This window comes from Colletotrichum truncatum (genome assembly GCF_014235925.2).
Source record: "Colletotrichum truncatum strain CMES1059 chromosome Unknown Contig_0001, whole genome shotgun sequence".
In the NCBI taxonomy this organism is placed as follows: Eukaryota; Fungi; Ascomycota; class Sordariomycetes; order Glomerellales; family Glomerellaceae; genus Colletotrichum; species Colletotrichum truncatum.
Window position 1 is genome coordinate 3,563,110 of NW_027222398.1, and position 22,629 is coordinate 3,585,738.

Consider the following 22,629-nt stretch of genomic DNA (forward strand, 5'->3'; position numbering starts at 1 on the left):
GGCGCGTGAGATTCAAAAGTCTATAACACCAGTCTCATGAAGGCAGTCACACTGGCTGGAGTGACATTTAGCAGGAGCCTGTGGTATGGGGCGTGGGTCAATTACGCGATAAGGATTGATAAGAAATGTGCCAACGATCGGTTAGGAAAGCTTAACAGTTGGGCTCCAGCGGGCAAACTCATACTGGAACGCTATGGCCTGGCCTTCACTGCCTCCTATCCCACAAGTTGCCGGCCCGTGGATTGCACTGACGTTTGGTTCGTACGGCGGGCCGCTCCTAGTTCTGTTTGGCTTTTGGCACATTCGAAAAAGAGTACTTGCACTGCCACTTTCCCCCACCCAAAATCGGGGGACTTTTAACGTCCATCATCACCAGCGCCAATCTTCCACGTCAACATACATGCAGCACTGCAATAATCATGGCGCGGTGCCTCCAAATGCAGCTGCCTACTACTGTTCCACAACCCCATCACGCAACACTGCAAAATAGCGCCATACAAGCCACGAGCTAGTGACCGATAGGGCTACTGAGCAAGACAAGGGGACCATGCAACGGCAGGGGGCTCGATGGGGCGTCCCTCTTTGGAGAATGGAGATGGCTGGGCTCACAGGCTGACTGCTGACAGAATGAGCACCACTGGACAGCACAAAATCGCGGCAATCGATGGCCCTTTGCTGGACTGTTGGGTAGCTGGCAGCAGCTGGAAGTCAGCCCATCCGCCATCCATCCAACGGAGTCCAACCCGTCCGTCCCTTTCCCTACCATTGCAGCGGCTGTGCCGCCATCGCGCGCTAGCTCGTCGTGCAGCCTCGTCTCCTCTGCTCTGCTGCAGCTCTTTCCTAACTTCGACACACCTGACACTCCCAGGTCTCCTCCTGGGTCGCCGTCTGGCAGTCGAATAAAAACAAAACTGATCAAAAGTGTCATGAGGGTCGGCTCCCTCACACCGTCTATGGCCTCATCGACCGTACCTCTCTACGAACCCGATCTTTGACCGCGAGCGATTCAATCCCCGAAAGTATACACTCAATTGCAGTTTTCCAATCGATATTGTCATCAAGAGGAGAGCGGCAAACTGCGGCATAACTCGACGTCCCCGTCCAAGCCTAAGCCTAGACGCCAACCATGACGACGGGCATGAGCGAGGAGCAGTTCAACCGAACTCTCCAGGCGATTAACGACAACGTCAATGACGATGACAACGAACTCTACGTGGCTATTGCCGCGCTGGTCATCTCACTGATTGCGCTTCTCGCCTCTATTCTTCAAGTTGCTCAACAATACTACGCTTCCGCCGCTGGCTACTCCAGCTGCGACGAAAAGGCAATAGGGAAATGGGCAGCATGGAGGAAACGGCAGCTTAGGCCCTATGAGTTTCGTTTTGAAGTTCAGTTCGAAGCTCCCGTCATATTCCTGTGCCCGCCCAAAAACGACAAAGGTCCTGTCAAGAACACGCCCATCTACTGCATCGATGGCAGCAGGGAAAGCTTGGACAATACCAAGTCGGATTTGCAGACAGAAATGCAGATGAAAGACCAGAACAAGTCTGACAAGGAAATACACAAGCAATCGGTGCACACGGCCGACAATGAGCTTGCCTCTTGGGTCACACTTCTTTCTGCTCTACAACAAATGGAACATGACTCCCGGGCCTGGCAGAAAAGCAAATACGAAGAAAAGACAAAACCGACGCAACCACCAAGAGCCTCTACCCAAAATACCCCCCAGGAAAACATCGACCAAGTACTTGATGAGGTGAAGGAGCACTATACCCTGGCAGTGGCTGTACAGAGGAAGCTCAGGAGCTGGGACACGATGCCATCGAATGTCAAGAAACCTTATGCCACCACGACATGGTGTCATATCGTCGAAATGCTAGCCTTGCTCGGCGTCTACTGGGTTGAGTTTGACAGGACCAACGACAGATACCGTGGGGAAGGCAATGGCTATACCGTGACGGGAACCAAAGTTAACGACCTCGGCATAATGTTTACGTTCCAAGTCCATGGGCGCAATCGCTTCGAGGCCAATCGGATCATCCCGATAGACGAGGTTAAGGAACTCTGCTTCGGTTTTGTCCCGACCATATACCGTTCCAAATCTGATGGACGACGGTTGAAGTTTCCCAACGAAGAGTCCAGAGATCTGTCGACGCTGAACTTTGCCAGCATGGACGAGATTGGAGAAGCGCTTGTTTTGATCGGCTGCAACACGAACACTGTGAACTATTTTACGGCAAAATCCAAGACAGCCAGGGTCATTCATTTGTTCCCTAGTAAGTTCGGCTACCCCCCACAGACGTCAAGCGAGTCAGTATTCTTGTGTCTAACCGCTTTCTTGCAGTCGCTTTTGAGATCATTGGGATGCTGGGACGGACTCTCCACATTGAGAAGAGTGCATTCCGCCAGCTTCCCAACCCTACTCTCTTCCGCTGGGACAAGAAGAACTTCTCGCTAAACAAGCTGCTCGATGCGTACTCTTTCCAATTGAGAAGGCAGTTTGGATTTTCAAAGACTCCCAGCAGCGTAATCAAGGTTATTTGGAGGCATATAGTGCACTTGCAAAGCGAGATTGAAAAACTGCCTCCCACTTCTGAACGGGGCAACTGGCTGAGTTTGCCGCTTATGGATGCATTGCACGCGTCTCTCGACGATATGGATGAGGTTCTCACGGCCAAGAAGAAGGAACGACCACCAATCAAGAAGACGTACACGACGAAATCCAACCTCGCCACCATGGTCTCGGAGAAACCCGCACCGCCACCACAGCCGGAGGCAGCTCCTAAAGAACAACCAGGCGAGGCCAGGCGACGAGAACTGGTCCAAGATGTGCTGCGCAGTCACATCCAGGCGGTCCTATCTGGGTTCAATGAGAAGCCCACCAAGCCTGCCCAGGAAGCTTCCAGCGGAAACCAGCCTGTGGGAACCAGGACAAAATCCCGTTTCGAAGCGATGGATGCCGCGCCTCCAGAGCTGAGGCAAGACAAACTTATGGAAGTGTACTTCAAGGTTGTCCGGCGCAAGGTCAAGAACCAAGCGCAGAAGTTAACATATGCGGACCGGCGAGCCGATGAACCGCAGACGCCTCGAGGACCAGCCCCGGCACCTACCGGCTTTGGCCTGAGGCCTAGGCGGACAGGCCTGAGTGTGCGGACGGCGTTGACGGAAGAGTCAGACGAAGAATCAGAGGAAGGATCGATTATGGAGGAGGAGCTGCTTGATATCGCGGACGATGGGGCACACATCAACATGCTGGATCCGAAACTAGAGGTTACGCACGAGGATATCTGGTGCACCCTGGTGTTCCGGATGATTTGCTGGCTCATGCTCCACGATTTCCACAAGAATGATGTACAGGAGGTGTCGAAGAGCGAGCTGTTAGGTAGTCGACTCCCGGTTTACATCGCCTAGTCGACCGGCGCCGTGGTAATGTTTGGTTGCATCCAAAGGAACAGGAATACTCTATGAGTTGGGATGAAGTTGGCATGATGAAGCAAACACTGAAGATTATGGGGCATTTTTCTTCTTCCTTTTCTTTTCCTCCCCTTCTAACCCTTGGTTTGCATAAAGCGAGTTTACCGGGAAAAGGGGCATGATGATCACCCAACAACCAAAACTGCATGATAGATTTTTGTGTTTAAGATTATTCACGAATGATGATTTCTTATGACTACTTTGAGCTAAATTTCCGCTGTCGGTTGACAATACGTGGACAATGAACAATGCATGGAAACAATCAAATGGACACGGCGCATTCGACGGGCCGGCCAGATGAGACTGGAACGGGACGGTCGGTCTAGATCATCGGGGTTCACCATTGCGTATTACGGCCGTGTCAATGTCCCAGATTCCAGAGTGCGACCGGAAGAAGGGGAGGCCCAGGGGGCCGGGGGAGGGGGGAAACGATCTAGTGAGGGAACCCGGCGTATGGGTCCCGGGGGGGGGGGGGGGAGGAAGCTGGGAACGGATGGCCGATTGAGATATGCGGGGCCCCCGTCACTTTGTTCGTCACCGAGGAACTGACGAAGCTAATGGGGTTTTTTTGTTGTGCACTGCGCTGGAAGGATGGTAGTTTGCAATATTTCCCCCCATTTCTTGGTTTTTTTTCTTCTTGTTCTTTTCGGAGTGCTCCGGTCCTCAGAGGTTCGGTTCTACATTCCCCCCCTCCTCTACTCTAGCGAGCGGCGCGGAAAAAGGGGCCGCTAGGCTTGATCGGGGCGGGCGGCGGTAAGCATGAGTGTAGTAGGAGTAGGAGGTGGGAGAGGTTCAGAGAGGGGGAAAGGGGAGGAGGCCCCCCGGGGGCTAGCAGAGTGAGGTGCGTGCTGACCGGGTGCTGGAGTACATATAGAGAGGGCAGTGTACCGGTCGTCGCCCCCCCCCCCCCCCCCGTGAGAGGGAGCCTGGGTGGAGATGTGGGTGGCAGGCCTCGCCGGCCCGTCACGTGGGCTGACGGCCGCCACCACTGGTCTTAGCCAGCCTCCACAGCCCTCTAGCCAGTTAGTTAGTTCTTCCAACCAACAACACCACTTTTCCCATTCTGAGCGTTCTGTGCTGGTTTTCGCCCACAGGAGATGTACCGTGTTATGGGTTCGGAGCAGGCGAGAGTGGCCAAGGAAAAGGAGCGAGGAGGCGGAGAGCGTGGCTGAAGGAGGGGAAAGAAATAAAAACAAAAACCTGCTTACGAAGGAAGCTCAAAGACCGAGGTAGTGTAGGCTTTTATTTTTGTGTTTTTTTGTATTGCTGCAAACAGGGAAAAGATGAGCAGATGTTTGTTGCTACTAATTTATGATGAAAGGTGGATGTACGAGGGGTTACTTCGCTTGTAAGAGGGCATTTCCCCATTCCCCCTTCCCCCTTCCTCTGTTTTGATGTGTGTGATGTGATGGGAAGTGTGTGCGATGCGTATCGGGTCTGGGGACTGATACGGTCAAGACACGGTGCCGCGACAGAGACCGGCCCCGTCAATGTCACGCACTGGAAACTTGTCAACTCATCTGATAGTCGCTGGTTCATTGGGTATGGGATTTGGGAATATTGTCTTGAGTCGACATGAACGCAACAATTAAAAAGAAATCAGTACCCAAATAAATGATCATCATTGTAGTGCACTCACTATGCGTCTGGTCTGCAATGGAAGGACGAATGCAGACAGTAGTGCCGATGGTTCGACGAAAAGACTGACAAAACCTAGGTTTCTTTTGGCGTGCAGAAAATGATCTATTCTTGTCATTTAGACGCCCCAAGGTGTGATGCCGTCCAATGACCCTGCAGCGCCCGCCCGCCCGCCGCCGCCGTCGCCTGCGCGGCGCAACGCGCGCATCTGTGCGGGTTCAGGCTTAATGGTGTCTGTCCTTCGCCTTGTACCTTTGGAGAGTGCACGTGCGGTCATTGGGGACAGTATGTGTGTATATGTGTGTGTAGGTGCATATGTATTGGCATCAAATATCGTCATGTCTTGGGCCTTTTACTGTCTATCCGCAGGTGGGTTGTTACAGCTGAGAGGAGGTAAGGCGTTGGTGGCGTCAGCCGCCATGTTCTTGTTCTTCCCGCGCAACGGATGTCTTGGGCAGAAGTTGAGATGATGGGACGTGTTTTTTTCCCCTTCCTGTTCTTTTTGCACAGACTGGAAGGAAAACAGTCTATGGACTTGTTCGGATACGGGATGCATCAAAGATGTGTATGTGGTCATGTACGATTCCAGTCAAGGGGTTATATGATGAAGGGAATGCATTTTTTCTCCCCTCAGAAATCCATGGGTGGGAAACGCGTTGGACGCGATCGCTTTTACCATGAGGTCAGAGACAAATCGATCCAGCACGTACCATCCTTCTCTTGGTTTCGATGCCGTTTCCCCCCCTCCTCCAAGGCGAGAAGAGAGGTAGATGGTTACGCCAGCTACGGTGTGTGTCAAAAAAAGAAGAAGCGGTTGAGCCGGTCTCGATGCGAGAGTCGATGGACTGGTAAGACTGAATGGGAAATGGGGTATAGCGGGCCGAGGGGCTGGGCTGGTTTTGTCATGGGTCCCCCTTCATGCTTGTGCTCTTGTGAATTAGCTGGCCTCGGCGAAGAGTGACGACGAACAAGGGGGACAATTGGGAGACCCCTGGAGGCCTTTGGAATGGAGCTGTTGATGGGTTCGTGATGCGTGTCTGAGCTGACTGGGCTGTCCCTACTAAGAATTAGAAAAAAAAAAAAAAAGGAGAGAAGGGGGCCGGCGGTGTACAGGAGTAGTGTATGGAGCAGCACCTACACAGACTGGTAATAGTACGCAAATGATGATATGGAAAATTCCAGGCTCGCTGGATCCGTGGACATGGAGCGAGACAAAGCCTGGCGGATCAGCGTCACCGGGTCGGTCTGTGGACAGGCCAGTCCAGAAAAGCCACGGCGGGCAGAGACATACTGACGACAAGTAAAGGCAATGGGTGTAAGCTCACAAGTAGAGGAGAAAAAAGCGAAGCCAGACAGGCCACCCGCGTTCCAGGTCCAGGAGTCCACGCGAGCAGAATGCCTGGAGCTTTCCACTACTACGTAGTGCGCGGTACGTGGTAGGACTGGACGGGGGATGGTGTCTGTTTTGGGTGTAGGTATCTCAGAGGCATGAAACACTAGCAGAGATACTCACATATCTATCAGGGGCGGCAGCCCCGCTGTGTAAGACCCACAAGGGAGGCTAGCCAATGGGTGCGGCATTGTGGTCACGGAGATGGAAGGGGACACAGAACGCTGCTGGCTTGGAGAGGGTAAGAAGGCGGAAGCGAAAAAGGGCAGGGACGTCGTGGTGACGAACGAACCGGGACGGAAAGAAAGCACAGACATTCAGGCCTCTGTTCGTTCCATCACACTTTGTTACTTTGGTGGAGGATCCACTCCCGTGGTACTATGTCGATGGGACCCACTTGGCTGGGGACAGCAGGCAGGCAGGCAGGCAGGCACTCAAAAAAGAAAAAAAAAAAAAAAAAAAACCATGAAGCCAGGAGGTGACAGGGACTCTTGGAGAGAGAAGGAAGGAACGATGGCAGGACCGGGACTGGGGGGTTCCAAGAGGACGCAGGCGCGGATCTGAAGATTCGGCAGGCCAGGGATTTTTTTGATTGCGACAGGAACCGGGGGGAAGCACATGCTCCCAAGTATATCCGAAATGCTTCCATTAACTAAGCTAGGTATTCTGGATGGCTACACTTTGTCCCAAGACAGAAGCGAGGAAGCATCGATTGACAAGACGTGCACAATAGAACTAACGTGACTCGAAGGTTCAAGTCCAGATACTTTCACTGTCAGCAGCCAAGTAGTATTATTAGCGGCAAGCGCATTGCTGTCTGTAGTGGTACGTGTACTGTAGCCGCAACACAATCGAATACATCCAACTGTGGCTCCCAGTGACACTCATCACCTTCGTCGCCTAGAGCGAGTGGAGACTTTCATCAGTCAAAGACTGATGTAATGTATAATCTACGCACTTTTTGGCTGTTGATATACTTTGAGCTTGGGCCACAGCCGCCTCCTCTCCACCTCCACCGACGCCATCTTGCTTGTTTTTTTATTTTATTTTTATTTTTATTTTTTCTCGAAAGAGAGTGAGTGTATCTTGTATCTTTTGTATGTCAGTTCACTGCTCTGCTTGCTTTGCCTGCCTGCCAGCCTGATCTACCCACCGTGTCTCCCATCCCCATGTCGCTCCACCAAATGTGATTGTGATTCAGTCCCTGCTAAGCCAAATGTCCCATGCGCAGCGCCTCCCTCACTCACTCAGTGCTCCGTCACACCCCCATTCCGCCCATTACCCTTTTTCACTGCACTCGGCACTCTAGCTCTCATTCTCACACACACACAAGGCATCGACGTGCACTGCACGCTGCCGGGTACATAGTAAGGCCACACGAGACCGGAGGACGCCGGCCCAAACAGGAAAAGGAGACACCAAACCGCCTCGACACACCATTCCCCCATTTTACTATACAGACAAAAAAAAAAAAAATGACCCCAAAAATACCTTCCATTCTTCATTCCCTCAACCTGACATTCCTCCGTCCCCGGCACTTTTGATTTTTGACACTCGAGACCCGACTGAACCTGGACCCTAAAAGTCGTGTCTCTCCTCCCGTTACATGTCCCGGCTGCGCTGCCGTCTTTCGCGTCTTCGACCGCCGCCTGTCTTACTCTTTAACCCTAACGAGGGACCCCTTACTCATTGTCTACTGAGCCGCTGGATTTACTGACCTGCCCCGTCCATGTTGCGGTGTAGTAGAGTGGTGTGGCAGCAATAATTGCACTGCTTCTCTGCTGCGTATATGTCGTCTGCCCACCGCTACCATACGGGCGATCCCATTTGCAGCAACAGTATAGCACTACCACTATTGCGGAGCACAACAACTAACAACTACAACAACTACTCCTCCCCCTAAGGCACTACACACTACGGCCACCACCATTCGTTATCCACCGCCCCCGGCCCGGTTACAGCGCTCCAGGTGCACGCACTCTCTTCTTCTGGACACTCTGGACCCATCAAAGGTGCCTCGTGCTTGCCTCGCCTTCTTCCACCATAATTCAGGGAAGGAGGCCAGAACGGGGATTAAAAAAGAAAAAAACGATTTCTCCACCTCCACAACAAGGTACCTCTGCCCTCCCGTCTTCCGTACCCAGGACCCGTACTTTGCCTTGCGCAGTATTCGTCCCCCCCGTGGTGCCTTGGCCCGTAATCCCGCCCGCCACCTTTGAAATCCCAACTTGGAACCAACCAACCAACCCTCACCAAACCACCTCCAAACTAAACTCGTCCCGCGGCTGCCCTGAATCGAAACCTTTCGTCCCTCTCTCTCCCCTCTCTCACTCTCTCGACCGCCATCATCCGCCTCTGCATCTCTCTCCCTCTTCAACCTCCCCTCCCCCCCCTTTTTCACCAACCAACGCCCTGCAGCCCTATCGCCCATCATGACGCCCTCGCCGGGTCCTCAGTCAAACGCTGTAGAGGTTCGCCGGCCTCGCTCGAGCCAGACCGTCTCCTTCTCCGTCGACGAGAAGAACAACTCGACTCACGGCACCGACTCCACGAGTCTACAGTACCAGGTCTCTGAATGCATCGAGACTACCACTACCACCACAACTACCACTACCAAACGCACCTTCCCCCCAGTCTACCTGCGCGAGGTTCGCCCACTGCACGAACTCGACTCCAAAGAGTACCCTCTCGCTTCGAAGCCTTTGCCTCCCGAGCTCGCCAACTTCTCCTTCAGCGTCACCGGTTCTTCCTCCGATGCCATGACCGACGAACTCTTCGCGCCCAAAATGGTATTTTTCTTTCCCACTCTACACCCCATTTGCCCCCTTTTGTCCCTGTTGCGGATGCTGACATTTGTTGTGTCTGTAGCGCAAAACACCCCTCGCAATCGACAGGCAACCTGCAGGTCTCCTCAAGGAAGATGAGTCGACCCAAGAGTCTCCGAGACGCATCTCAAAATCTCCCTCGGATGCCCATCAAAGAAGATCGCGCCGCTCGACCGCTCGGGACGTATCGCCCTCTTCCCACAACGCGTCTCCTATTGCCCTGTCGAGGACTACTAGGGCCCCGAGGTCAGCAGGCCTCTCCTTTACCGAGGACGCCTCACAAAGACTACGACGCCACATTTCCAGAGGCAAACAGACAGGGTGCCTGGCAACACCAGACACATCGGAGGTAGTTGGTAGTAGCAGTTCCGAACGAGTCGCCCGACCTCGCTCTCTTCAAATCACCCGCGCCAGCAATACTCCCGAGTCTGGCCCTAGCCAAGCGAATCAGCACGAGGCACCAAGCCCCATAGGCAGCGATGCACTCACTGTGTTCAGTAGCAACGTAGCGACGCCTCCCATCACCGATGCCGATGCCGAGCCCTTTGTCGACACCGACGAGTCCCTGCAACAGTCTATCCGAGCGGTCGGCCACCGCCCTTCGATCGATGCCGTGGCTGCGCAGGATGCGAGCCTGCCTAGTCCGAGACTTTCACCCACCCTCGCCGCTGCACAACTTAATTCGAGAGATTCCGAAGATGAAGAGGAGGACTCGACGCAGAGCAGTGCCTTGGCCAGAAGAAATGTCAGCTTTCGGGATCACTCCTGGCTGCAAGAGTCGCAGACAACTGAGGAGGGCGGCTACACCTCTGATTTGTCCATGGTTGCCGATGACAGCACATCCCAGCTCGACAACCTTGACGCCCACACCGCCATGCTTGATGCACGCACCATGATGGAGAAGTTCGACGCGATGCCCATCGAGATGAAGAGTTTCATAATGTACAACTTCCTTCGCCGATGCCCCAGAAAGACGCTGCGTCTCGTTTCTGACGTTGTCACCCCGGCACTGAAGTGCGACTTCTTCAAACAGCTCCCTCTCGAGTTGAGCTTCCACGTGCTATCCTTCCTCGACCATCGCGATCTCTGCCGTGCCGCTCAGGTTTCCAAGCACTGGCGTAACATCGTCGACACGAACGAGACTGGCTGGAAGGAGCTGTTCGACCGGGATGGGTTCACTCTTCCGCCTGGCGAACTCAACAAGGCCATCATGCAAGGCTGGGGCTGGCAGGATCCCGTTGGTGTTATGGGTGCCGAAGTCGACCTTAGTCGCACGAGTCGGTTGAACTCGGCAGACAGCGAGCTGACAAAGGCTGTTGTCAAGCCGGATCCTACAGTCAAGCTCCGTAGCTCCAAGCGCAAGCGGGGCATGAACATCCCCGGCGCTGATCGCTCGAAGCGAAGGGTTAGCGGCCAGGAGGCTGCCCGGAACGAAGCTATGCAGATGGAAGTCAAGCAGCACAAGTCTGAGGGACCGCTTTCGGCTGCTAATGCCGCTGCGGCTGCCGTGCCCAACCCGCAGCTGGGCATGCCTAGTCTGCAAAAGCTGCACTTGTTCAAGTCGCTCTACCGCCGCCATTACATGATCCGCCAGAGTTGGACAAGTGGCAAGGTTAAGCCTGGACACGTTGCTTTCGCTGCCCACCCCAGACATGTCATTACCTGCCTGCAGTTTGATGAAGACAAAATCATCACCGGCAGCGATGATACCCTTATCCACGTTTACGACACAAAGACGGGCAAACTGCGAAAGAAGCTCGAGGGACATGAGGGCGGTGTATGGGCGCTACAGTACGAGGGCAACATGTTGGTTTCCGGATCCACCGATCGATCTGTCCGTGTTTGGGACATTGAGAAGGGTCTTTGTACCCAGGTTTTTTACGGCCACACAAGTACTGTGCGCTGTCTGCAAATTCTGATGCCCACCGAGACAGGAAAGACGCATGATGGCAAGGCCATTATGGCACCCCAGAAGCCGCTGATCATTACTGGATCCCGCGATAGCCAACTTCGTGTTTGGCGCTTGCCAGAGGTTGGTTCGCGACGATACATCCAGACTGGCCCTCCGGCAAACGACGCCGACTGTCCGTACTTCATTCGGACGCTTTCGGGCCATACACACTCGGTCCGCGCCATTTCTGCCCACGGCGACACCCTCGTCAGCGGAAGCTATGACAGCACAGTTAGAGTCTGGCGTATCAGCACCGGCGAGTCTCTTCACGTTCTTCACGGCCACTCTCAGAAGGTGTACAGCGTCGTCCTAGATCACGAACGCAACCGCTGCATCTCTGGTTCCATGGACTCGCTTGTCAAGATTTGGGATCTCAACACTGGCGCGTGTCTGCATACCCTCGAGGGCCACAGTCTGCTGGTTGGCCTTCTTGACTTGCGCGACGAGCGACTGGTGTCAGCCGCCGCTGACAGTACCTTGCGTATCTGGGACCCCGAGAACGGCAAATGTAAGAATGTCTTGACTGCTCACACAGGCGCCATTACATGCTTCCAGCACGATGGGCGCAAGGTCATCTCCGGCAGCGAGAAGACTGTCAAGATGTGGGATATTCGCACCGGCGAGTGCGTACAGGACCTGTTGACAGACCTCAGTGGAGTCTGGCAGGTCAAGTTTGACGAGCGACGCTGCGTGGCTGCTGTCCAGCGAGACAGCCTGACATATGTCGAGGTAAGCATGTTTCCCAACCCAAAGATCTGAGCCATTTTTTTACTAACTAATGCCCTCCAGATTCTCGACTTTGGCGCTGTACGTGACGGCAAGCCACCTGAGGAGCTCGGCGAGCGAAAGCTTCTCAACGAGCCAGAAGTCCGAGCACTTCTGGCAGAAGATCTGTAACGAGCAACGAGGGAGTTATATGAAAACGGCACAACAGGAGTTTTTCACGAAACATCACATAACGACGAAAGGAAACCACAGCATTATTCGAAAGGACAAGCCACATTGGAGGTATAATGACATTGGTAGGAAGGGATTTGGATGGGAGACATCCATCATTAGGTTCGCGGCGTTTTTATGGCCTCGGATGGGATATGAAAAGAAAAAAAAGTGGGCGTTAACTCGTTTTTTTCCGCGCAGAGCGCATATACCACGTCTTTTGTATGGCTTAATGTAAATATTGGGCGAACAGGCAGTCGGGCGATGGGAACATGTTCACGGTGCACGTTGTGTCGTGGTGGTTTGCTTTTCCCACCCAAGATAAAAAGAGGACTGGGGGGGGGGTTGTTTGTGTCTTACGGGGGGAGTATGTAGAGACTGGTCGTCGCACATACAATTTTTCTTGATTTTACTGATGTGATGACTGTGCAGCAATGACTTGTGTGTTATGTTGATTCATTGTGATAAGTGAATATATAACGAAGACGGTGTTTGAAGTACTTTTATTGAATCCGTTGGCACAACGCCTTGCTCATTGTTGACGTGACGCAGGAGCTGAGACAAAAGAGTTGTGAAGTAGAACACTACTCCCAGATAACTTTCCTCTGGGACCCTTCAGCCACTTGAGTGAACATGATGTTGTGATGAGTTAGCTGTAGAGGTTTAACTCTTCGTCTTATGTGATTCCCGTGTCCTGTGCTATGGCTACCCGCTAATCGTGTCCCTTTTTCAGTTGGGATCGTCAAGGGTTTAGACGACTACCTACCTCTGTGAGACGCAGCCCAGGCTTACGAGGCTCGTCGTTGAAGTCGAGGACTGTTATGTAGTACTCTGCATAGACTATGTCGCTAGTTCCAATGATGAAAATGGCCTATCATTAGTAGCAAATCTAGTTTCTGACAATTCCCACAATCCCACAAAGCCACAACGAAACAATAGGCTTCCTCGAAGTCTTCGTACCTACGTCAACAAGCGGTAAGTTGACATGCCATTAACTACCAGGTACCTGCACCTCAGCATGGCCATCCCTCAGTAACTACTATAACCTTCTGAGCATTATGATGGCAGCACATAATCTACGAGTGCTGTTAAGCTGTCTGGTCCAATTTTTGTTGGTTGAGTGAAGGTGGGCTCCCTTGAGCAGATAGAACCCGTCACGGCCATTCGCCGAGTATCAAGCCCATGGTATTTCTATTCTTTTGCGAAGGTTTGGTTTCCTTTTACCGGCAGATGGTATGTCAAGGTTGAGGTCTACCATTACCTGACGCAAACTCACGGCCATTTCCATCGTATGGCATAAGAAGTAGAAGCAAGACCAGGGGGCATAGAGAACGAAACTGCGAAACTCGTGGTTGTACGAATAGTTATGGTCAGATTCCTGATTGTTACGAAGACAAGAGCTGCCAATTTTTTATTTATTTTTTAACCTCATGCTTGTTCCGTTCTCAGAAGCTCAACAGCCACATTCCTCAATCACCAAATCAGCTTGTGAATCCCCCATCAACCGAGACGAGAGCCCCAGTCTGGAAACTGGCTTCGTCACTCAGCAAAAACACAATGACGTTGGCTACCTCTTCAGGCTCGGCCAACCGATTTAGAGGAGTGCCCTTGACAAAATCTTGCATAGCCTCTTTCTTCCCAGACAAATCCAGCAATGGAGTCCTGGTCACTCCGGGGCATACCGAGTTGATCCTGATACCCTTCGGAGCGTACTCCTTCGCAGCCGCCCTCGTCATGCCGTTGACGCCGTGTTTCGCAGCAGTGTAAAGGCTGCTACCTGGTATCCCTCGTATACCCGCCCCCGAGCTCACGTTGACGATGCTCGCGCCCGCGTCCATGTTGTTCAATTCCGCTCTCATGCAGTTGAAGACGCCGCGCAGGTTGAGGTTCATCGTCGCATCGAACTGGGAGTCTGTCTTTTCCGCCAGGAGTCCGTAGCCGTCGCCCTTGCCTGCGACGTTCGCTGCGCCATGGAGTTGGCCAAATTCGTTGACGACACGAGCTATCCAGCCGTCAACCTCGGCCGAGTTGACGACGTCGACTGCGTCTGTCAAGATTTTTTGGAGCGGGTGGTTAGCGCTTTGTTCCAATTTTTCCCGCAGATTACGGAGACCTTCGGCATCGATGTCCGCGACGGCTACCGAAGCCCCTCGTGACCAGAGTAATTTGACTGTTGCCGCGCCGATGCCGCTAGCGCCGCCTGCTACCGCGAAGCACTTTAATTTAAAATTCATCCTAGGATGTCGTTAAACTTCGATGTGTGGATGTGGGGTTGTAGGAGAGAGAAGCAGTGGTGGAAAACCCAAGACATTTATAAACTCCAACACCCAAAGAGAAATCAACCAACGACGGGGTGCGGTGTGGAAGCTGGGGCAGCCGGCAGCTTAAGACCCTCATCTACCGTAGACTACTTGCCGATTGGACACTTGAGTGGGTAGGTACTTACTGTAAGGTTTGCATATACTGATGAGCGAGCAATGTTCAAGCACTGATAAGCTCAACTGTTGTCAGTCGCCCGCTGACCGCCGCTCCTCTGCTCTTGAGACTCCCTGATACGTTCCTGGTCAACAGTCTGAAGCTACTTTGTCACAAGGTGAGAGGGCACCGGCAATTCAAATTCAGACAAAATGGGGCAAAACCTACGTTCTCACAGGCTACAAAGACGTTTGGATTGAACTTGTCTTTTTTCATAGATGCTCATTTACATCGCGGTCAACATCACAGCTTGTACAATCATATCTTTGTACCATTTACGTCTAGGAGATTAACCCAAGGGCCCGATTCTTGACGTACTGTATTCACCGACTGCTTGTTGATGCCATTGACTCGTCTCTATCAAGTTTTTGCGTCATTCTTCACTAAACTGGGTAAAATTCTTCACTAAGAACAAAGATTCTCTTCGAAATGCGCTTGTATGACTATCGTCTAAACATGAATTCGAGACGTGCTGTGTATTGTGACTTTTTACCCAAGTAGAAGAAGCAGTTTGAGTGGCTATTGTTGTCTGCATGTCTACATTGTAACATTGGCCGGCCAAATGCCGGAATATGCACCAACTTTCACCATTGCTTAATCTAATCTTACACCTATGCATTACCCCGTCTGGCTTATCTCTCTTCTAATTTTACGCTTACTGCACAGCCCCGAAGAGAAATCAAACCAAGGACGTTATCATCATGGATCCCGTAAAATCATACTAAGGATATCATTTTCAGATATTCCGTTGGATTTCGGAAACTAAGCGTATCATGAATTCCGTTTCTACGGCTTGATGTAGCCTAGCTTTAATAGACAAATGCGGGACAGATCTGACAGCCAAACTCTAATTAGGGTTGGTAGTTTGAAAGACCGACGAACATTACTCGTATCTCGTATTTCGCATCCACGGTGTATACAGAATCGCGAAGAGCGAGCCACACGCAGACTAGCTTGCCATCCTTGACTACAGTCTTGAATAGGTGTGTATGCGGCTGCAACGTGTTTTCCTAACGTATAATCCTTGTCCATTCTCTACACGTATTGAACTCCTTTCGTTCCTTTTTTACTGTTTTGACCCAAGAGGGTGATCTTTTACGATTTATTCAAGAAACAGTCTGATCGTAGCTACCTACCGATCGACGCTCTGTAATGCCTGATAATTTTGGTTAACCAGGGGCCTTGAGTCTTGCTGCCTGAAGAAGCGATGGGGATCCGTGTCCGTACAGTCCGCGAGTCACCCATCTTGTGGCGAGGTATTCAACGGCATGCTCAAGTGCGACGGTCGGTGGCACCACAAAGGACGTTTGTTTTGTGAAGATGGAAACAATTTTCCTGCTTTGTGCGGTTCCAAAGCACTAGTGTGTTACAACATAGCCAGACTAGAAAATGAGCGAGACGTAGCATCTCATTTTGAGGACCAATCGATCAGCAATTTGAGGAGGCGAAGAACATCAGCCCCTTTGAGAGGCGGAGTATGTCGTGTATTATCATGGATGACTGGAGTGTCCGGCAATCCGCATTATTGCAAATATTGCGACGTGAGCAGTCTGGTATGCCCCAGCTGGTTGCTACGTAAGTGCCTGTAGGCCTGTTAGGAAGGCTAGTATCGCCGTGCTGTTCTAGACGGCTTTCAAGCTTGCATTCTAAGTGGGAGGCCACCAAATACTATTAAGTGGAGTATAGTCGCTGGCATCGGAACCGGATCAAGCATGGGCAACCTACGAGCGGCCGTGAGCGACCGAAAGGGAGTCCAGATGTCTCAACCTCGGCCAAGGTTGTTGGCAGTGAACCCTCTGAACAGATGCACCACAAAAGCACCTTACATGGAAAGCGGTGACCCTGATTATTGTACCCCGTTAGTTTAGCCTTTCCGCCGTTGCCGCAACGGGTGCTGAGATCCTTGGTTGGAAATGCCAGGATGCGTCATATTGTGACCCAACTTGAGGTGCCACAGCCGAGCTGACAGTAATTTATGAGTGTACTTTTTGTTCTCTCACTTCACCTAACAACGAAAAAGCAAGTCCTAATCTCTATAAATCTCTTTGCATCAGACTTTCTATCCTCTAACGCAGTCATGACTGGGAAGTGGAGTCAAGTTTCTACCCAGGCCAGTCCTTGTACATTTCCCAACAAAAAGGAAGTCGGTATTGGTGATATCCAAGAGCCGTTCCCAAAGCATTCGCTACATTGCAACTGCCACGGCCAGTCACATAACGTTGTTATCAGGTCAAATGAAGAGAGGTTCAACTCCTCGGAGATGGAGAAAATCATCGTCGGCAACCCGGAGGTGAAAACTGCCCTGATCGTGAACACTCCGAACTTCAAACCCGTTTTGATCATCGAGCCATTCACGGCGGTCCAGACTAGAAAGGAAATGGTCAGTCTGATTGACCGCATTATGCCACAAGTTGCCAAGGCGAACGAGGCTACCAGTAAGCAAATACGAAAGAGACTCTCTCTCTGATGACTGTTGGCAATTATATATGTGCGTTGGAGCGTGCGCTGACATTGACTGTACGATAGCGACATACGGCCGAATTGCAACCCATTTGATTACGGTGTCCACGCAAGACAAGCCGTTTGTCAGGGCGGAGAATGGAGTACTGAATAAACCCGCTACTATCACTCTTTACACCGATGAGATTGAAGACCTCTACGTGAACACGAAAGAAACTCCGCTCCATAGGGTGCCACGTATCGACGTCAGCTCCCAAACCGCACTGAGCAGATCAATCGCGAAGATCCTCCGCGGAAATTTCAATGTGCCTTACTTGAATTCTGACGCTGACTTCCTCGCCTCTGGAATGGGTCCTCTGCAAATAATAGCGGCCGCTCGTTTTATTACATCTTGTGTCCGCGCCACGAACAAGCATTACAGTGGAATTTCTATCAGGGCTCGCGACTTGTATAGCCACCCGAGCTCGTACAGGCTTGCCGGTCACATTCTCCAAGCTGCTGCCAACAACAAAGATGATGACGACGCAGGCATCAGCAGCCAGGACTACAAGACAATGGATTATCTGTATAAGAAAATGACAGAAAACCTAGTTGTAGCCAAGCCCGGCCGTGTCGAACCAGCCAAGGAACAGCAAACGGTCATCCTTACTGGGTCAACCGGCAATATGGGATGCTACCTACTGGACGAAATGGTGCGAAATCCTTACATCAAGAGCATCATTTGCTTCAACAGGTCGAACGACGGCGGCGTCGAGAAGCAGGCGAAGGCGATGGAGAAACGCGGTTTATCTCATCCAACTGAGAGCGGCAAAGTCGAGTTCTTCCGTACAAATCTTGCGCAGCACAACATGGGCCTTTCCGAGGACATTCTGGCCCGATTGCTCAAGGAGACTGATCGAATCGTCCACAATGCATGGGCAGTGAATTTCAATATGCCCCTCGAGGCTTTCGAACCACATGTTAAGGGGGTGCGAAATCTTGCAGATTTTGCTGCTGCTGCGGATAAACGTGTTGCTATGGTGTTCGTGTCTACGATTGGCGTAACCGCCAAGTGGGATCGAAGCCGAGGCCCTGTGCCCGAGATATCCTTGCGTGATTTTAGCATGGCGGCACCAGGATATGGACAGAGCAAGTTGGTGTCCAGTATGGTTCTCGAGGACGCAGTCAAGGCTGGAGACTTCCCTCTCGCCATAATCAGGGTTGGTCAAATCGCCGGACCTCTCGGTAATAAGGGTGTTTGGAGCCGGCATGAATGGTTTCCCTCCGTCATTGCAAGTAGTCTTGTGCTCAAAGCACTACCCAAGCACCTGGCAGGGTGGGAAAATCGAACTTCATGGCTTCCGGTGGAGTCAATGTCAAAGATGATACTTGACATTGGTGGTCTTACGGAAGCGTCAAGAGATTATCATGAGGGATATTTCCACGGCTGTAACCCTTCGGTCACACAGTTCGATAAGTTGGCCCCTGTGATCCAGAACTACTATGGAAAAGATCGCCTGCCGGAGCTTGTTAGCTTCAAAGAATGGGTTGAACGGCTGGAGAAGAGTCGTACCACAGAGGGTGCGCCTGGTGCCGATCGCAACCCTGCTTTGAAGCTCGTGGACTTCTTGCGAAATGTTGCGTCGAGTGGCGAGGACGAATCGAAAACTAGAACTCACGATGTTCAAAGAGCCATCTCTTGCAGCCCGTCTTTACGATCGGCAATGCCTGTTACCCCTGAGTTGATGATCCACTGGTGCAAGCAATGGAGATTTGAAGGTCTTTCAGCCCGTGCTAGTCATCTGTAGATGTAAACAAAACCAATTCTATTGCCCAAACTTCGATAGTACATTTATGCATACTCTAGAGTGTCAAGATGCTGAGTTGTATCAATGAAATTTTCACTATGAAGCCGTAAGATTGGAGCCGTTGTGCTAAGTGAATGAAGCGGAGTGTCAAATCAGCTAGTCAGGAGCGGACCCAAGAATAGCCTGTAAGCCACAATAACTTACAGGATGTCTTCACATCAGCAACGCCTTCTAAAAGTTTGAGAATGTAGGTAAGAATCTTCTAATTTTAGCGAAAATGGCGAATATAGGGGTGTCTATAGCAGGCTACTCTAGCTTATGGATGTCACTGTCACATTGACAACCGCTTATCTGCGCGGACCAAAAAAAGTAAGACATGGCCTTTGTAGGTCCATCACGGAGGATTGAATGACCCCCCATACATTTACGCATCAAATACCTACGGTTGAAGAACCCAAAGGCTCTTTAAAGAGGTTATCGGGACAGGTTACACCTCAAGACACGCTACAATATTTCCTGGGCGCCTGCTGGCTGCCCCAATCTCCCTCAAAATATTCCTCATCAGTCCCTAGCCTTCACTTATCCCGTATGTCCCATCTCCAAATTACTTGTGTGATAGGGGGCACCTTCGGAAACAATAATGGTGCAACTTCCTCTTACTTAACACCCGAATTCTACCTCGGTTACTAAGCCAGAGCGTGTTCGACGTTAAAAACTCGCTCCTTGCTAGATTCAGTGTCAAGGATATCTGCCAGAGCATTCTCTGAATGAATATGGGCGTGTGCAACTTTGCGAATATTCCACTGCGGATAGGTCTTGAAGAAGTCATCCATCTGCTCCAAAGTTCGACCGGCCTGTGCATATTCTTTAGATTAACTTATCCATGTCAGCGATGAAGGAGCAAACTTACCGTTTCAGGAAAGCAAAGCCAGAGAAAGGGTATACCCGCAAGTGTCACAGCCATCCAAATCAAGTAAAATGCCCTACATGAAAATGATTAGATCACGGGTAGTTCAATAATCGATCACAATCTTACCATCCTAAAGACTCGAATCCGGTAGGCGCGACCATTACTGTCAAGAAGTTGGTAGACCAATGACAGAAACAATTAGCAGCTGACGATTTGTTTCTCATTCTCAGAGAACCAATTTCACTGCTGTAGAGCCAACACATGGAGTTCCACCTGTTGTGCAAGTTAAAACAAAGCATTCATCTTGATAAACAGCAGAGGGGTACAAAGCTCACCCTACACCAAAGGAAAACTGGAACAACAAAACAAACGCAGCACCGGCCCAACCTGTTGCGAAGGCCTTTGAAGGGGTATAATGCCCAATTGCACCCATGCAGGCGATCATTCCCATACATAGAGCGCAGAGCCACGACCCAAGCATCATCGTCTTCCGGCGACCCATACGCTCGATATAGAAGACTGGGAGAATGGAACCGACAAGGAAACAAACGGCGCCTACACAACTCATGATGTAGGACATTTCTGCGTCCAGACCTACTTGAGAGAAAATGACAGGTGCGTAGTAAATTACAACATTGATTCCTGTAGCCTGGTGGAGGAAGCCGGTAGTTCCAGCAACGACGAGTCGCCTAAAGTTCTGAAGCTCACCCCCAGAAAATGACTGTGCTGTATGTCAGAAAAAAATTTGCACAGATAGGATGTGGCATTTGACCTCTTTCCACGAGGATTCGACTTCCGCTTCATAGGAAGCCTTTCGAATGATATTGTTCGCCGCCTCTTGAATGAAGGGAGAAGTAGCAGTGGCTCCTCCACCATGTAGTCGGGCTAGCACTGGAGCAACTTCATCTCGTCTGCCGACCGCAGCAAGCCACCGAGGACTTTCAACGGTCAATGGCATGAGAATAAAGACGAAAGGGGGGAACACCATTTGTACTGCTCTCCGACGTCAGCATAAATAATTTTCAAACTTAACAGGGTGGTCCACCGACAGCCAAGAGGGATTCGCCACTGCGCTTCTGTTCCATTCAACTCTGGCCTGCTAAAAACGAATCCAAGATTTGTAAAGTTTGATAGAGAGATACCCTGATGAAACTTTAGCCTAGAAAGTTCCCAAGTTTTAAGTCTTTGAGAGTAGCCATGACTTTCATGAATCTTACCGTAATGACAATCGTGATCTCAACAACAAGCAGAATGCCCCTTTTCGTGGCTTCAACGCACTCGGAGATATAAATCGGAACGGTAACAGAAATGCAACCGACACCAACACCTGCAACAATACGGCCAACTGCAGCTCCCTTTAGTACCTATGGCATGAAATTGAGGGTATTCGAATACCGTCGTACCAATATATTGGCTTCGAGAAAAAGCCGAAGTCTGAAGGGCAGCCCCAATCATGACAACAATGCACGAGTATATTATGGCCCGTCGTCGACCGGTAATGTCACCCCACATGAACGCTGCAGCCGCACCGAGTAGGCATCCAATCTACAGACAGTTAGTCATATATTCCGAAGGCTTTTATTCGTGGCGTTACCAACGTCATAGGAGGCAACCATAAACCCAAGCAGGCCGGCGGATGGATAACCGAACCTTTTCTTGAACGAATCAAGGCCAACCAAGCCACCCATTACACCTTGATCACTTATAGCAGTCAGCTGAGGAATGATAGATGAAGGGGGAGTGATCTTACTATCCAAACAATAGGAACGCAAATCCTGCTGTTAAAAGCACGGCGGCTCGCAGTGGTCTACCGGTAAGTTCTTTCATGATTCTTCGGGGACAATTGATATGGATTGTAAAATGAATGAGTCGAGAATTACTGAACAGATGAAGTTTCAGCGTGCAGATGAATATATACTCAGACTGAAAGTCAGAGATTGTACAGGGTTCCTGGCAACAGTGTCCTCCTCTACCGTCATGCGCCTTTACCAGTAACAACATGGATATAAGAGTATAATACCATAGTGTATGAGAAAGTGCGGAGAAAATCTGGGGAGACTCATGGAGGTTGTGGCCAAATTGGTGGAGCATCTGTTTCATTGGAATCTTTCGGTATGAACCGCGCCTCCAATTCCTTCTTCGTGGAAGTAGGCCAATATACATCCGAATCTTTCGATTCTAAGCACCAATACGTTTTAGGTAGTGCTTTCCCTCTTGAATTGAGCGCGTAAAAGTGATTATTTGGGAAAGTTGGGCGACACGTACGCCCAGCGTGTCCTCAGCAATGAATTTTCCGATTTCCCGATGATGTACGCCTCACTAGCTCTCGCGCCTCTGGCCATTGTACCTCAAGGTTTATCCATACATTTTAGCGCAATTTAGCGTATGATAATGGTAGAATACCCAGGGAAAGAAAAACAGGATTGTATGCCCCCCATTGGTGTTCCCTTGGTGTTCTAGCTAGTGGTTGCTTTGACATAGTGACAGACAGAGAATGGCGAAGGCAGCGCAATCTTGTAGACGAGCACACGCCCCCAGTTTTCTGGGCCTTGATATCACACGCAAAATACTTCGGAAAATCGTGGAAATTTTGGACCGCGTCCTGTTGAATGATCACTTCCCTGTTTCCCCAATGATCATAGGCATGGTCATGGGCACACTCAAGTGGTTAGACCTTCCAAGAGCGGCTGTAGTGACGGCTAGTTACGACATGCAGCTATCTCACTGACCTTCTTCTTTCTTTCTTAGCAACTTGGAAAGGCGGGGAAAAAACAAAATAAGAA

General features: G+C 51.0%; 5 protein-coding genes across 5 annotated transcripts; 3 read left to right on the forward strand and 2 right to left on the reverse strand.

Annotated features, from left to right (window-relative positions):
• Nucleotides 1–1,126: 1,126 nt before the first annotated feature.
• CTRU02_200960 (modin) lies at nucleotides 1,127–3,411 on the forward strand (the record flags this gene model as incomplete). Its single annotated transcript, XM_036718974.1, has 2 exons — nucleotides 1,127–2,276; nucleotides 2,345–3,411. The coding sequence occupies 2 exons, from the start codon at nucleotides 1,127–1,129 to the stop codon at nucleotides 3,409–3,411; spliced, it is 2,217 nt and encodes a 738-aa protein (XP_036589974.1).
• Nucleotides 3,412–8,934: 5,523 nt separating this feature from the next.
• CTRU02_200961 (cell division control protein) lies at nucleotides 8,935–12,175 on the forward strand (the record flags this gene model as incomplete). The annotated part of the gene is made up of 3 exons (XM_036718976.1): nucleotides 8,935–9,291; nucleotides 9,371–12,007; nucleotides 12,068–12,175. 3 exons carry the CDS (start codon nucleotides 8,935–8,937, stop codon nucleotides 12,173–12,175), a joined length of 3,102 nt encoding a protein of 1,033 aa, XP_036589976.1.
• A 1,520-nt stretch (nucleotides 12,176–13,695) lies between these two features.
• On the reverse strand, nucleotides 13,696–14,448 carry CTRU02_200962 (uncharacterized protein; the record flags this gene model as incomplete). Its single annotated transcript, XM_036718977.1, has 1 exon — nucleotides 13,696–14,448. The coding sequence occupies one exon, from the start codon at nucleotides 14,446–14,448 to the stop codon at nucleotides 13,696–13,698; it is 753 nt and encodes a 250-aa protein (XP_036589977.1).
• A 2,318-nt stretch (nucleotides 14,449–16,766) lies between these two features.
• Nucleotides 16,767–18,936, forward strand: CTRU02_200963 (male sterility protein; the record flags this gene model as incomplete). The annotated part of the gene is made up of 2 exons (XM_036718978.1): nucleotides 16,767–17,124; nucleotides 17,204–18,936. 2 exons carry the CDS (start codon nucleotides 16,767–16,769, stop codon nucleotides 18,934–18,936), a joined length of 2,091 nt encoding a protein of 696 aa, XP_036589978.1.
• A 686-nt stretch (nucleotides 18,937–19,622) lies between these two features.
• On the reverse strand, nucleotides 19,623–21,534 carry CTRU02_200964 (hexose carrier protein; the record flags this gene model as incomplete). Its single annotated transcript, XM_036718979.1, has 9 exons — nucleotides 19,623–19,790; nucleotides 19,847–19,919; nucleotides 19,973–20,119; nucleotides 20,182–20,567; nucleotides 20,619–20,839; nucleotides 20,896–20,989; nucleotides 21,064–21,191; nucleotides 21,250–21,391; nucleotides 21,445–21,534. 9 exons carry the CDS (start codon nucleotides 21,532–21,534, stop codon nucleotides 19,623–19,625), a joined length of 1,449 nt encoding a protein of 482 aa, XP_036589979.1.
• Between the last annotated feature and the right edge of the window lie 1,095 nt (nucleotides 21,535–22,629).